The sequence below is a fragment of the Mirounga angustirostris genome, unplaced genomic scaffold (assembly GCF_029215605.1).
Source record: "Mirounga angustirostris isolate CCGP_5_RB_7025 unplaced genomic scaffold, mMirAng1.0.hap1 SCAF_1, whole genome shotgun sequence".
NCBI classification, from domain to species: Eukaryota; Metazoa; Chordata; class Mammalia; order Carnivora; family Phocidae; genus Mirounga; species Mirounga angustirostris.
Window position 1 is genome coordinate 82111910 of NW_026991709.1, and position 15529 is coordinate 82127438.

The 15529-nt window shown below is 39.5% G+C and overlaps 1 protein-coding gene across 4 annotated transcripts in view; it reads left to right on the forward strand.

The window, feature by feature from the left end:
• MCF2L2 (MCF.2 cell line derived transforming sequence-like 2) overlaps positions 1-15529 on the forward strand; it is a 247500-nt gene that overhangs the window by 46422 nt on the left and 185549 nt on the right. For 3 of the 4 annotated variants that reach the window (XM_064584686.1, XM_064584683.1, XM_064584689.1), the window contains exon 3: positions 3349-3463. The exons of the other annotated variant lie outside the window; for it this stretch is intronic. In XM_064584686.1, the coding sequence (XP_064440756.1) occupies positions 3349-3463 (115 nt within the window). The remainder of the gene's footprint in view (positions 1-3348; positions 3464-15529) is intronic. 4 annotated transcript variants of the gene reach the window in all.

The window sequence follows — 15529 nt, forward strand, 5'->3', positions numbered from 1 at the left end:
ACAGGATGTGGGACAATTCTTTATTATCTAGGATAGATTATTTGGTTTCCCAGGCCCTGAAATTTCTGAAGTGCCTCCCAAGAAGTGGCATTACCATTTTCCTAGCTAAAATCAGTTTTTTTGTACAGAGAGAAAAGGAAAATGGATTTTGGAAGGCAAATAGCAGCTAACTGACTCACTCTCTCTTTCATTGTTGGTCTTCACCATCTTCCTGTAGGATTTCCTAGTGTTCTAAATTCTCCTCTGTAGGATAGAAGTGCCAGCCAACACCCAGACCCTTATGGGAATAGTCTTATGTATCCCAAGAACTTACTATTTTCTGCAGTAAACCTAGTCCTCTTCCGTTTAATGAACAGGTGAAAATTATACCATGAGTAATGACATTTATTTAAGTCACCATTTTACTTAACTTTGGCTTTCTCTATTTTCTTTGAATAGGACTACCTCTTTGGTACACTCTCATCCTTTTGCATTTCCATGTATTCTCACAAGGTGGCACCGAATGCGTTGCTGTGGGTTGTCAATGCCTGTATCGAGGCTTAGCTCTGTCTCCTTGGGGCTTCTGTCTCTTAGGGTTAATGTTCAACAGCGGGTGGTGTTCAGTATCGGTATTAACCAAGATATAAGAACACTCCACTTGTCTTTCTCTACTGAGGTGTGAAGAGCTTTAATTTATAATTAACAATGAAAGGCAAAATCGTTAAGTAGTATAATCCTATCTTAATGAATATTTTAGGGTGTTTTGAGTCCTTGAAATGTTTTAGCCATTTTCTTGGCAAATATTGGTTATGCAATTGGTACAGTGTTATAATGCATCTAATTTTAGCCTTACTAGAGATGTAAATTCTCTTAATTTGCATTTATCTAAGACTTCCTATCGCTATAAAACTGCAAAGAGGAAGAATATGAGGTGAAAGCCGATAGTATCCGGATTTAAGTTGTTTTCAGTCAAATTATTGAGGCAGCTTAATTGCCATGTCAAAGTTTGACAAGCATCTAATCTGCAGGTAACTTTCTTTAAAATTTAAAATAAACATGTAGAATTAATAAAGAGATACTTCCTGGAGAAGAATGACAACCAGACAAGCATCACACAGTTTCATTCCACAGTGATTGGTCTCTTGAGAGCTTAACCCCACATTAACAGTACCTAGAAGAGACTGGTGTAGAAAACCACAAGGCTGTCTTACTCTTTACATGATACAAATACTCATGTTTGCCTGACAGCACATTTTTGCCCTGGAAACAAATGTACATGGAAAGTCAGAGTATAAGCAGAAGATGCTTATCAGGTGTGGACTCAGAGCAGCAGAGTGGATTGGATGATCTTAATCGTGGTGTCATCAAATAGCCTGTTGACATGGTCTAGATTCTCGTGATCATGGGCCAGGCTCCTCTCTCCTTAGGAAAGCATTGACAGTACATGGCCCGCCTTTGCTTCTCTGAGTCTCCCTCTTTTGTAATTTCTTCATTGATCCCACACCCTCATTAATCACACAATTCTCATTAAACCACACCCTGCCCTACCTCTTTCATTAGATGTGTAATCCATGCAGTCATTTGTAGTTGGCTTCACTTGGGAGCCTTTATTTTTCTTAAAGTAGTTTTCCTCCATGGGCATAACCTGGAAGATGCTCCCAGCAATTCAGCTCTTAACCCATTGGCTAGAGCATAGGTCCCCCAGCTTTCTCAGTTCTTGGTGCCTTAGTTTTTCAGTCTCAGATAGATATCTCAGTCTATCTTAGTATTTCCACAGCCCTTCTTGGCCAAAAGCAATACCTAATAGTTAAAACAACTTAGTAAGTCTGTATATCCTTAGAACTTAGTAGCCGTTCGAAAAAAAAAACACAAAACACATAAATTGAAAGAAAAAGTAATGTTTAAATTGCATTCTTAGGTAACTACAATAATCTCAAGCCTTGGAATGAGACTGAACATCACCACCCTCATTTCCTGTTCTACATTCCTTTTCATACTACACTTGCTCTTTATCTCAGCAGCCACCAAAATCCCAACTTCACAACAAGGCAATTCCTTTCAAAAGAATATAGGGGGAAAAAAAAAAAGAATATAGGGCAATTTAATGTTGGAATTGTGAACTACCTCAAGCTAGTAGCACACATGGTGTCCTATAGATGCCAACTCTTGCTGTTTCCCTCAAAAATTTAAAATATTCACGGTGCTTTTGCGAGTTCACCATGGTTCTCTGGGTACCTGGGACACAGTTTGGGAACCACGGGGCTAGAATTCAGTCGTATAGCTGCATCTAGCTGCAAGGAGATGAAGAAATGGAATCTATTTAATTTAATCTAGTGACCTCTGCTCTGATAGATCAAATATTTAAATATTAATTTTACATTTCTGTTTTCACAGTGCTGTCTTATATCCCTGTTGGTCAATTATTGAAGGGCAGATGATTATTTCCTCCTTGTAATAATTATAACCATAATAATGGTCACTATTTATTGAGCACTTATATGTAATAAGTGCTCTACTAAGGTGCTTTTCATATATGGTCTCACTTAATCCTCACAATACCTTTTGAGGTAGGTACAAGTATTATTCTTATGAGATATATATATATATATATACACACACATATAATATCTATATCTATCTATATCTATCTATCTATATATAATGGAAACTATTTAGATTAAGTATCTTGCATAAAATCACATAGAAATCAAGTGACAAAACAGGATTTGAACCAGGCTGTCTGATTTTATTTTTTATTTTTAAAAATTTATTTATTTATTTATTTATTTATTTATTTATTTATTTGAGAGAGAGAGAGAGCACGAGCTGGGGGAGCCTGGGTGAGTGGCAGAGGGAGAGGGGAAGCAGACTCCCTGCTGATCAGGGAGCCCAATCCCAGGACTCCAGGATCATGACCTGAGCCAAAGGCAGATGCTCAACCGACTGAGCCACCCAGCCACGCATCTTGGGCTGCCTGATTTTAGAATGAACTCTCTTAACCACCATGCTCTTTTACCTTTGATATTTACTGACTACAAAAATGAAGAACAATATTATATATTCGTGTTGGCATTATTTACTGTTCCACCTATGCTAAAGTAATTAAATTAATACTACCTTTTATACAGTAACTATCTTCAAAGGATTTAAGAAGTAAATTCTCACAATATCACTTGAGCAAGCATGAAGAAGAGACTTGTTCAAAATAGTTCCATGTCAACCTTCCCACATTCTAGTCTGAAATAATACAGAGAGAAAAGGGGGAGGCCAGTATCTATCTCCCAACTTGATATTAGTCAAAGTCCCTTACCTGCAGGATGTGACACCAAGACATTTTATTAACATCTTGACCACCCGTTTTTGTTGCAGGAGGTCGAGGGAAAGATGGTGCCCCCATCATCACTTTTCCAGAGTTTGTGGGGTTCAAACACCTCCCAGAGGAAGACTTCCTGAATGTCATGACCTACCTGACTAGCATCCCCAGGTGAGCTGAACATAGCGGTTTGCTGCCTTCCCAGTCACTGGCTTTATTCTGAATTTCCCATGTGGCAGGGCTGGGCTGAGATGGAATTTTCCCTGAGCACGGCTCACACTAGTATGTAGCTTGGCCAATTTCTCTTATTTATCCATCACAGACAACGGATGGGGGAAGAGTCTAGAAAACAGTGATAAATGAATGTCCATTTTGACTCTGGTGTGCACATAGGGGGTACTCAATAAACATTGTTGAGTGAATGAAACATTGACTGAATAGCTAATGCTGACTTTGTGCCTTCAGATTCATTGCTCTGGATTAAAGTAATTCTGGCTTCCTGGGGCCTGTCATCTGGGACACATGTCCATTGTTCAAGGAGGTCAAGCCATTTTAGGAGTTAATTTTTTTTTTTTAAAGATTTTATTTATTTATTTGAGAGAGAGAGACAGAGAGAGAGAGCACATGAGAGGGGGGAGGGTCAGAGGCAGAAGCAGGCTCCCTGCCGATGCGGGACTCGATCCAGGGACTCCAGGATCATGACCTGAGCCGAAGGCAGTCGCTTAACCAACTGAGCCACCCAGGCGCCCCATGGAGTTAATTTAGTTATCTCCCCCAAATAAGGAATTTAGGGGAAGATTTTATACCTGCCCTATTCAGATGGACAGGTAAGAGAGGCAAAGGAATAAAAACTGTGCTTATAGCTAAGACCTTGACAAAGATGTTTTTGGCATCTGCTGTTTCCACTCTCTCTAACCCGGGCCTCATACTTTTATCCAGTGAAGTCAGTAAACACCCAGGCATCCAAGGTGTGGAGTGTGGGACAGAGTTCATATTGGTGACAACCATTTCACAGACAGAGATCGAGCTGGGAGTGGGGTCAGAACCAACTCTTAGTGCCGTGTCCACTCTCCAGCCAGGAAAGGCCCTGCCTTCCATGGGGTTATAGTGTTTATGACATCTTCTCTCACTTAACTGCTGTGAGGTTAGGCCATGTGTGTGCTCTTTAGCTTGCCTTCTGTCTGCCTCATGTGATTTCGAGGTTAACACCAGCTTTGTGATTGAAAGGCCACCTGGTGTTTCATCCCACCTGTGGAGATCAGGCAGTTGAGTTGTTTGCTTTAACCAAACTCACTCTAAAAGTTTTTTTGGTTTTTGTGTTTGCTTGTTACCTTTCTTCTTTTTTCAGGGAAGGCTATGGATTTCTATTTAATGTACTTCTTCAAAGTTTAGTGCTTAAATTATATTTCACCAGTTCCCTTCCTTTGTACCTTTGATCCCTGAATATGGCATGTATTACACAGACACGTGAGGATTTGGGGTTTTATTGATTTGAAGGAAGGATGCTGTATGTCTCTGGGCTGAGCTCAAGTGGTTCTCTGCTGGGCACCTTTCCCACCCTTCTTGATCTGGCTATCTTCTACACGTTCATCAGCCCTCGGTCTGATCTCATTTCTTCAAGGGCTCCTTCCCTGACTTCAGTTCTGCTCTCATAGACTCTTAATTTCCATAGACTCCTGATCTTACCCCTTATATAGTATATGGAAGTTATTTCTGCATTTCCCATTAGACTGAACAACTCAAGTAGGGGCCAATGCTTTGGTTTTGTTTTGTTTTCTCTTTTATCTCTAGCCCTAGCGCAGTGCCCAGCACATAGTAGGTTCTCAAGAAGTATTGTTGGTGGAACTTCCAGTTCTGATATAATTCATTTCAATCAATGAGTATTTATTATAGAGTGAGAAGGAGGCTGCTGACAGAAGAGAGGGGAACCCCAGTCTTCCTGACTTTACCTCCCTGGTTTATAGGGAGTTGAACCTGGTCCCCCTCTTTGGCTCGATTGCATTCTAAAACAGTGACCCATCAATTTAGGAACTTCTCCTTCCATGGGGAGCAGCAAAGGAAGGGGGTAAGCAGGGAGGTGGGCAACAGGTGGACGTGGCCCCCCCATTCTCATTATGTTTGTTTTAAACTCACCATCTAATTTTCCTGAATCCCCAGATGCAATCATATGCTAAACAAAATGGGTGGTTTTCATCTTGTACTTGAGCATTTTCTGAGTCACGCCGAGAAGCATACACTGAGTGCCATCTGTGGATGGCAGTGCCAGTGTAGAGAGAAACATTGAAGGGTAGAACCCCTATCTCCCAGATGTAGAAGAGAAGACAAAATCAGGGACTAATGTTTTGGCCTGGTGTCTTTTTTCTGCCCTCTGTTCCTTATATAATTTCTTGTAAACAAGGAGTTTTCCCCTTTCCTAGAATGCTTTTGTTCTTGAGAAAGAATAGCTGTCTGACCAGTTATTACCCTTTCCTCTTCCTGGCATTTGCTCATACCCCACTTGCTGCCCCACCGCTATTTAAAACAGAGACAATGGGTAAGAAGGCCCAAAATGGGAATTTGACCTGAACCTTACTGTCCAGGTTCCATTTCAGGTTCCAAAGAATAAAACTACCCCTGTTTCTTTTATGATTCCTACTTACCATCATATGCATCTTTCTAAATCTTAGTGGTTGCCAGGCAACAGAGCCCTTCCCAGGCTGCAAAATGTTTTATAGGCAGTTGGCAGAGGGCTCATGATATAGAACAAGGAAGAATTGATGCACTTGAAGAGGAGGATGGCAGGATACCCAGGGTAGGGAAAGGATACCTCTGTGCTTGAAATTAATAAGGACCTCTCACTGTGGCTGGGTTGGGTGAGGACAGAAAACTTCCCACGGCAGGTCGTTCTTCACCAGAACTTTGCTGTGTGCCAACAGTGTGGATGGTTCCGTTAGTTGCTATAAAGGACCAATGAGGCCATAACAGTGTATCTTGAACCTCAAGAAGCTTGTCACAGGACTCTTTTGTCATGATATTTTGTGAAATATGCGAACAAAGTGCTAAAGAAAGTCAGAAGAAAGAAAAGTCACTTCAGACAAGAATAACAAGGAAAGCTTTAGGAACGAATAGCCTTGAAAGATAGGTAAGATTTCCACAGGTAGATATGGAAGGTGACATTCCAGAGAGAGAGAATAGGGTGGTGTTTAACAGCTTTGGACACAGCCCCGATCTGGAATGAAATCCACATTCTACTGCTCACTAGCTGAGTGGTCTGGGGCAAAACGTTTGGCTTCTATTTCCAATGTCCCCTGAATTTTGAAGTTTTAAATAGAGTATGTTTGGGGAATTATAGACCATGCAGGTTGATCAGAACAGAGTGAGGCTCCTTTTTAGACAGTAGTGAGAAATGAGAGCTGGAAAGACATCTGGAAACAGGCTAGGTAAGGCCTTTTCCACCAAGTTAAGGAGTTTAGACATAGTGAGCACGAAGAGGCCATTGGAGGTTTCGAGGAGAATGACGACCAGATCAGTCTGGTAGTGGTGTGCACGGTGGATCAGACGGAGCCAGAAGAGGAGGCAGGGAGACTGATTAGGGGCTTCTACACTGGGACAGGTGCAAAATGAAGGAGAGTGAGCTAGTTTGATAGCAGGAGGACTGGGTAGAAAGGGATGGACAGAAAGGTGCTGGTCAGGGTTAGGGAGGGGGAGAGTGAGAAACTGATGATGGTGCTTGGCTTTAGGAATCATATTCATAGATCTCACTGCTTGTCTGGGCATGTGGAATTGAGCCCTCATTTTGGTTTTGATTGTCTCATCTTGTTTTATTTTGCTACTTTGCCTGGCTCTTCCTTACCAAAAGTGTGCTAGGACAGTGGTTTCCATCCTAGCTGCACATTAGGGAATTTTGGGGAGTTGGTTTTTTTTTTTTTAAGATTTTGTTTTTAAAAAAATTTTTTTTAAATAAATTTCAAAAGATTTTATTTATTTATTTGAGAGAGAGAGAGTGTGCTCGAGAGCGTGCACAAGAGCGCATGGGGGTTGGGGGAAGGACCAGAGGGAGGGAGAGAGAGAGAGAGGGACAGACTCCCTGCTGAGTAGGAAGCTCTATGTGGGCTCTATCCCAGGCTCGATCCCAGGACCCTGAGATCATGACCTGAACTGAAGTCAGATGCTTAACTGACTGAGCCATCCAGGTGCCCCTTATTTATTTGAGAGAGAGAGAGAGAGACCGCGTGTGCATGTGTACACAAGCACATGCACAAGCAAGGGGTAGGGAGAAGGAGAGAGAATCTCAAGCAGACTCTGCGCTGAGCATGGAGACCAACACAGGGCTCAATCCCACGACGCATGAGATCATGACCTGAGCTGAAACCAAGAGTTGGACACCTAACCGACTGAGCCACCCAGGCGCTCCAGGATCACTTGGGGAGTTTTTAAAAAATCCTGATACCCAGACCAGAGCTCAGACTAATGAAATCAGAATTTTTGGGGGGTGGAACCTAGGCTTCTGTAGTGCTGGAAGCTCCACAGGTGCTTCCAGTGTGCCCCCAAGGGTGAGACTCACTGTGCTAGGGCTGGCAGGGAGGCACTGTGGGGAAGGGACGAGGCATTTGAGGTGTGAGGAAGAAAATGTGGGGTCAGGCTTAGCTTTTGGATAAGATGCAGTAGTGGGGCATGTGGGGAAGTTGAAAGACAGAGGGAAGACAGTACCCAAATCTTTTACTTTTGTTTTCATGGTTCTATATTTCTTCTTAAATGCAACATAGGCCAAAAATTCTATTTCCTGAGCTTCCTGACTCTGCGATTTCTTTGTGAATTAAATGTCGTACATAACTCTTGAGTTAGAAATCTTCCCACATGGATCTCAGGGTATTAAAATATATATGGTTGTGTCATTGTCACATCACCGTTATGTTTCCAATAACAACTGAGGGCTCACTTTAGCCTATCAAGTACCATCCGCTATGTGTCTATACTACTAAGGGTTTTCAGAATTTGTCTCGTAACAAGAGCAGGATAATCCTAGGAGTCAGTTTCTCAGAGGTATTATGTAAGATACTGTCACTTAAAACAGGTCTCCTGTGGCTACCGATTGCAGCCAAATGGCTTGAAAAGGCATTGGTAAAACATTCTGAACAACTGAGATGGTTAGCTATTTTTAGATCACAGTTGTTTTTCTCAGAATCAATATTTGTATAACTAAGCATGTATTTTTATTACTGAACTACTCTATTCAGTTTCTTTGTTTTACTTATAGTTCTGAGTTCATTATTTGAAAGGGATTGGAGAAAGTACTTTTATTAGATGGTATAAGAGTTGTATTTCGTAACAGTGGTAATTTTATGATTATTTACTGTTTCTAAAGGGTCTTTTCTATAATGAATCTGTTGAGAGGTCTGTTTTTGTTTGGTGAATTCTCCTATATCCATTTTCCTCCCATAGAGCCTGATTAATAGTCTTTGAGATGAGTCATATCCTCATTTATGATATGCTGTCTGATAGAACGTTATCTGGCCTTTCTACTTTAGGAAAGGAGGGGAGAAGGACACTATTACTATTTGCCTTGTGAATTATAATGAGAGCTATTCCTTTGTATTAAAAAACTGAATGGGATTATAACAATTTGTCAGCTGTGGAAACCAGCCCCGCCACAGAAGTAAATTCATTCTGGGCCTCTTACTGTTATGAAGGCTGTAGGAAAGCCCCTGTTTTTAAGTGGCTTTGAATGGCATTAATTGGAAAAGTGCTTTTGATTGAGTGGCAAGAGTGAGGTCCGTTATTTTGTGGACTGGCCGTGGAATTGCTCCCCAGAGTCAGGGAGATGGAATCATTCATTTGACTTCTAAGCATAGAGGTCCAAGGTGGGGAGTTTTGTTGGCCTGCTGCATTGCCCAAGGTCGGTGTATTTGCTTCAGCCCTCAGGAGGGATGCTTTGAGAGGCCAGACTTTAGACACCCAGCTAAGGCTCAAAATTAGAGAGCACCCCATGGATTTGTTATGAATAAATGGTGACACTGGTAAAGAAGTCTTATATGCCAAGAGAATTTGAATGAACTATTCCAGGGGGCAGAGAAAGCAATTTAATGTGCTAGATTCCTGTCCTTCTCTGTGTAAGAGCTAGGAGTCTGACAGCTCTTCTCACCAGTAGGGTGACCTAGTGTGTGCATAATGGCTTTTCTTTGTTCATTTGCTTTAGAATATCTTTACTATCCTGCTTTGTGTCACCTGTCCAGTTCAGATAGGAGCCCACTTTGCCTTTTCTGATTATGTTCAATTTAGGTTTCTTTAGACATTCAAAGCACAGCCTCTTGCTTGAATTCGTGGGTGCTAATGGTTGTTAATATCTGGAATTTGGTGTTATTCAGCAGTATTATGAATTATAAAGAAGAGAATTGCCACAACCTGAAACAAACAGCCTCATCTAGTTATTATATGATGTGTGTTGTTTTGGTGATGGGGTGATCTGAAGAATTGAGATGAAATTGGAGAAGATACTGGGTGCAGTATTTTTTTTTTTTTGAAGATTTTATTTATTTATTTGACAGAGAGAGACACAGCGAGAGAGGGAACACAAGCAGGGGGAGTGGGAATGGGAGAAGCAGGCTTCCCGCTGAGCAGGGAGCCCGATGCAGGGCTCGATTCCAGGACTCTGGGATCATGACCTGAGCCGAAGGCAGACGCTTAATGACTGAGCCACCCAGGTGCCCCATATATTGGGTGCAGTATTGACTTTAAAATGTGAATGTTGCTTTTTAAAAATCAACTCATCATGCCTTCCACCAGTCATTATGTGGTCAATAATGTTTCCTAAGACTCCGTGAGCCACAGAGGGTGTTGACTTTTGCTGTTTATTTTATTTTTTATACTACTTATTGATTTACTAATTATTACATGGTTCTTTACTATGTGTTACTTACTGTTTTAAGGGGTCCTGAGAATGATGGGGGAGGAGGATTCAGTCGGTCGATAATACCTTATTTATTAAAGGACTCTAGACACTATTAACACAAATATCTTTCTGATTGAATATCTTTACAACCTCACTGGGGTGATAAACATTGAATTAAATTTAATAATGATGTGCAATCAGTATTATCAGTCAGAATATTCTAGGTTGAAAGTTATCAAACTTTTTCTGGAAAGGACCAGAGAATAAATATTTTAGACTTTGCAGGCCATATGATCTCCACCTCAACTACTGAACTCTGCTGTTGTTGCTCAGAAGCAAATATAGATAATATATAAACCAATGAGTGTGGCTGTGTTGCAATAAAACTTTATTTACAAAATGGGCATGGAGTGGATTTGGCACATGGACTGCAGTTTGTTGGCCCCTGTTGATTGTTCTCAGACATTAGCATGCATCAGAATCATTTGGGGGACTTGTTAAAATACAGATTGCTGGCCCCACTCCAGAGTTTCTGATTCAGTAGGTTTGGGCGAAGCCAAATAATTTCATTTCTAATAAGTTCCCAGGAGATGATGCTGCTGCTGGTCTGAGGACCACACTTTGAGAACTATCCACATTTACAAAGATGGATATTAAGACCAGGTAGAAGAAAAAAACTTGTATAAGTATACATAGATGGGGAAAAGTGAAGCTTAGGACTTAGATTTCCTGGCTCCTGGCTCAGTGCTATTTCCAGCACATCATGAAGTTTTCAGATAATGTTATGGTGGTGATCTCCATGGTGCTAATTTACATGTTTATGTTTTTATTTTTTGATTTATCATCTTTAGACAATATCTTGTGACTCTTTGCTATGAAAAATGAATTTTGCATACTATGATGTTTCTCTGTCCTTGCTCCCTTTCACCCCCTAAGTTTTGTTATTTACATTATTATTTTTAGATCATGTAATGTTTACCGTGATAAATTTAAAGAACACAGTTAACTTCTGTCTGGTGATCCAGCAACCTTAGATAATATTTGTTGATTTTCTACTATACATTTCCATCTTTCTTTATTCTCTCTCAAACATCAAGTTCTTCTACCTATATACCACTTTCTTTCAGTTGGTAAGACTTATATTTTACATTTTTACTATACATGGGTTTTTTCTTTGACTATAGGTTGATTCTCAATCACAGAAATCAGTAAAATGCATTTATTTATGTAATATCATTAGACTCTAGAGGGAGAAATGTAGTGTATCTCATTAAACCTGTCTCCACTCAAAGGAGTGTTGCATGTGTGCAGGTAAAATGGGTTCTCTTTGTAAAAATCCATCAGTTGCTCAAAATCATGCCACAATTTAATTCATTTCAGACTCAGGCAACGACTTTTATTTATATACTTTTTCCCTTGACATTTCTAATTGCCTTTCTTTTTTTCTTATTTATAGAGTAGCATATGTCTATATTGTATTATTACTATCTTGCAGATTCTTTGTCATAGAATTTATGTAATACGTATATTTTTTTCTTAAAGATGTTTTTTGAGGCTCTCTGGCTTACCCTCATAATTCAGGGATGCTGCTGTCTGAAACTGCTACCAGATATCTGTCAACCTGGGATTGCTTTTTATTTTATCTCTGGGAAGGTTGTTCCTTCTTTTTCTTTCTTTCTTTCTTTTTTTTTTTTACTGAAGTATAGGTGACACACACTGTTATATTAGTTTCAGGTATATAACACAGTGATTTCATTTTCATTGGAAAACTGTCAAGTGGTTTCTTTTTCAGAAAAGGTGTATGGTAAGTGAATCTTACAAGATCTTAAAGGTCAAGGGGCACCTGGTGGCTCAGTCAGTTAAGCGTCTGCCTTCGGCTCAGGTCATGATCCTGGGGTCCTGGGATGGACTTCCGTGTTGGGCTCCCTGCTCAGCGGGAAGCCTGCTTCTCCCTCTCCCTCTGCCCGTCCCCCTGGTCGTGCGCTCTCTCTCTCAAATAAATAAATTTAAAAATCTTAAAAAAAAAAAGATCTTGAATGTCAGAAAATGGTTGCATTTTGTCTTCACACTTGATTGGCAGTTTGAGTATATAATTTTTTTATGTAAAATAACATTGTTTCATTAATTTTTTTAAAAGAGTTTATTTATTTATTTATTTGGGAGAAAGAGAGAGAGCACGAATGGGGTAAGGGGCAGGGGGAGAAGCAGACTCCCTGCTGAGCAGGGAGCCCTATGCCGTACTTGATCCCAGGATCCTGGGATCATGACCTGAGCCAAAGGCAGACGCTTAACTGACCAAGCCACCCAGGCGCTCCTTGTTTTGTTTTTTGAACAGAAAGCAACCTGGCTGCTTTTTAAAAAGATTTATTTATTTATTTAAGACCGAAGGAGTGAGAGCAGGAGGGTGGGGCAGAAGGAGAGGCAGAAAATTTCAAGCAGACTTGGTGCTGAGTGTGGAGCACTCAGCTGGATCGTTCTGCTGGATCCCACGACCTCAAGATCATGACCCAAGCAGAAACCAAGAGTGGGTGGTGCAACCGACTGAGCCACCCAGGTGCCCCTTGATGCATTGATTTCTAGCTGCCAGTGTTACTGATAACAAGGCCGTTCTTTCTCACATCTGAGTCTCATTCCTCCTCATTCTTTTTTTTCATAGGAGTTTTTTTTCTTTATGTTTTGCAGGTTTGATTTCAAACTTTTTCTTTCATTCTACTGGGCCTTTGAACGGGAGATTCAAGTCTGTCTTAGGCTTAGAATTTTTTTTCTTCTTCTTTTTTTTTTAATTTATTTTTAATTTTTAAAATCTTTTCCCTCCAAGTCTGTTTTCTGTTGCTTCCAGAACTCAAATTAGAGGGATATTGTATCTTCTAAATCTCTCTTCTGTGTCTTTAACTTTTCTCTCATATTTTCCATCTTTTATCACTTCACTTTTTTTTTTTTAAGTAAACTCTGTGCCCAGCATGAGGCTGGAACCCACAACCCAGAGATCAAGAGTCACCCTCCACCAACTGAGCCAGCCAGTTATATATATATATGAATTGTCTGTTCATACCTTTACTCTTTTTTCCATTGAGGTTTTTTCAATCTTTACCTTCCTCTCCATTTTTAAGACTTCTTTATGGGTTAGGGATATTAGCCCTTTATCTGTGATGTATGCTGCATGTATTTCCTCTCACCTTTTTATTGTCCTTGCACTTAGCTTGGGATGTTTTTTGCCATGTAGAATTTTTATATCATCAAATGTATCAATGTTTCTTTTACTGCATCTGGATTTGGAATCATTGTCAGAAAACTTCCCTATACCTGGGTTATAGGGGGAATTCACCCATGCTTTCTAGTAATACGGTATGATTTCATTATTTACAGGTAGATCTGATGCACTTGGTGTTTATTTTTGTGTGTGGTATGGGGTATAGATAAAGGTTTATCTTTTTCCAAATGGCTATTCAGTTGTCCTAACACCACTAATTTTAAGAGTTCATCTTTGCCTCAGCAATTTGAGAGTTAATTGGTCTGTCTATTCATAAGTGAATAACACACTACTTTATTTATAGAGGATGTTTAATATCTGATAGGATTAATTCCCTTTCCCCGCCTGGCCCCTTAAGCTTTATTTACTTTTTTCATGTTTTTCTAACTGTTCTTTCTTGTTTTCTTTTTTTTTTAAGATTTTATTCATTTATTTGACAGAGAGAGAGAGAGCGAGAGAGGAAACGCAAGCAGGGGGAGTGGGAGAGGGAGAAGCAGGCTTCCCGCTGAGCAGGGAGCCCGATGTGGGGCTCGATCCCAGGACTCTGGGATCATGACCTGAGCTGAAGGCAGATGCTTAATGACTGAGCCACCCAGGCGCCCCTCTTGTTTTCTTTATATGCATCTAGCTCCGTTAAAAAAAAAAAAAAAAGCTTGTTGGTCTTTTCATTGGGACTTCGTTAAATTTATAAATTAACTTAGGGAAAAGTGATATATTTATGGTGTTAAAATCATCTCATCAAAAAGATGAAAAGTCGGGGTGCTTGGGTGCTTGGGTTTGTATACCTGTGCTTTGTCTTTTTCCCCCCTTGATTAAGTTAGCTAAGTGGCTTATTTATTTTGTTAATTTAAAAAATGGGATTCTCTTTTTTTTTCTTTTATTAATTAGATCTATTGCATTCCTTTTCTCTACTTTATTCATTCTGCCTTTATCTTTTTTTTCATTCTACCTTTATCTTTAATATGTTTTTCCTTGTACTTTCTTTTGTTTTTTTTCTTTAGTTTTTTTTTCTCATTTTTGAGTGGAAAGTAAATTTATTTTCATGCTTTCATTTTATTGATATAAACATTTAAGGTTTATATGAATTATCTATATCACTGCTTTAAATGTATTCCATAGATTCTTATATGTAGTATTTTTATTCTCACTATATTTTAGAAATTATGTAATTGCATTTTACATTTCCCCCTACTGAAGAGTTGTTTAATAGAAGGTTTTAAAATTTTCAGCTTTTTTTTTCTTTTTTTTTTGTGGTCCTATATCATGACCATTTTTTGTGGATGTTTCATGTGTGCTTGAGAAGAAGATGAATCTTCTATTATCAGGATGTAAAGTTCAACACATATCCATTAGTTCTTCCTTATTGATTATGTTGATTGGGTTTTCTATAACCTTATTGACATGTTGTCTATTTGTTCTGTCTCGTGCTGTAACTGATTAAAACATCCTATGTAAAATGTATTTTTGTCTCCTCGTATCTCCTGTAGTTTCTGCCTTAAAAGCTGGCTATTAGGGTATTAGGAGCATAGATATTTATACCTCTTGTATCTTCATTGTGAATTGTGACTTTCAGCATTAAAAAGTGTTCCTGATTAGGTTTAATGATTATGGCTTGAATTCTACTTTGATATCAAGGCTGAAACCCCTTGCTTTTGTTCCCATTTGCCTAGTATACTTTTTTAAAAAAAGATTTATTTATTTATTTATTTTAGAGAGAGAGCGAGCACACAAGCAGGTGGGCAGAGGGAGAGCGAGAATTTCAAGCAGACTCCACCCTGAGTGAGGGTCGAGTTTTCCACGTGAGGCTCGATCTCAGAGATCATGACCTGAGTTAAAACGAAGAGTTGGATGCTTAACCAGCTGAGCCACTCAGGCACCCCAGCCTAGTATACTTTTGCCAATTCCTTTATTTTTAGCCTTTCTGACTTTGTATTGATCTTTTTCCTAGATACAGTATATAGTTGGGTCTTTGTGAGTCAAATTGAAAATCTTTTTCTTATATTTAGTGACTTAAGCCCATTTATGTATATTGATATGATTGATATATTCAGTCTTAATTTTATAACTGCTAAATGTATTATATTTATTGTATTTCTCTAGTGATAGGTTTTCTTTGCTT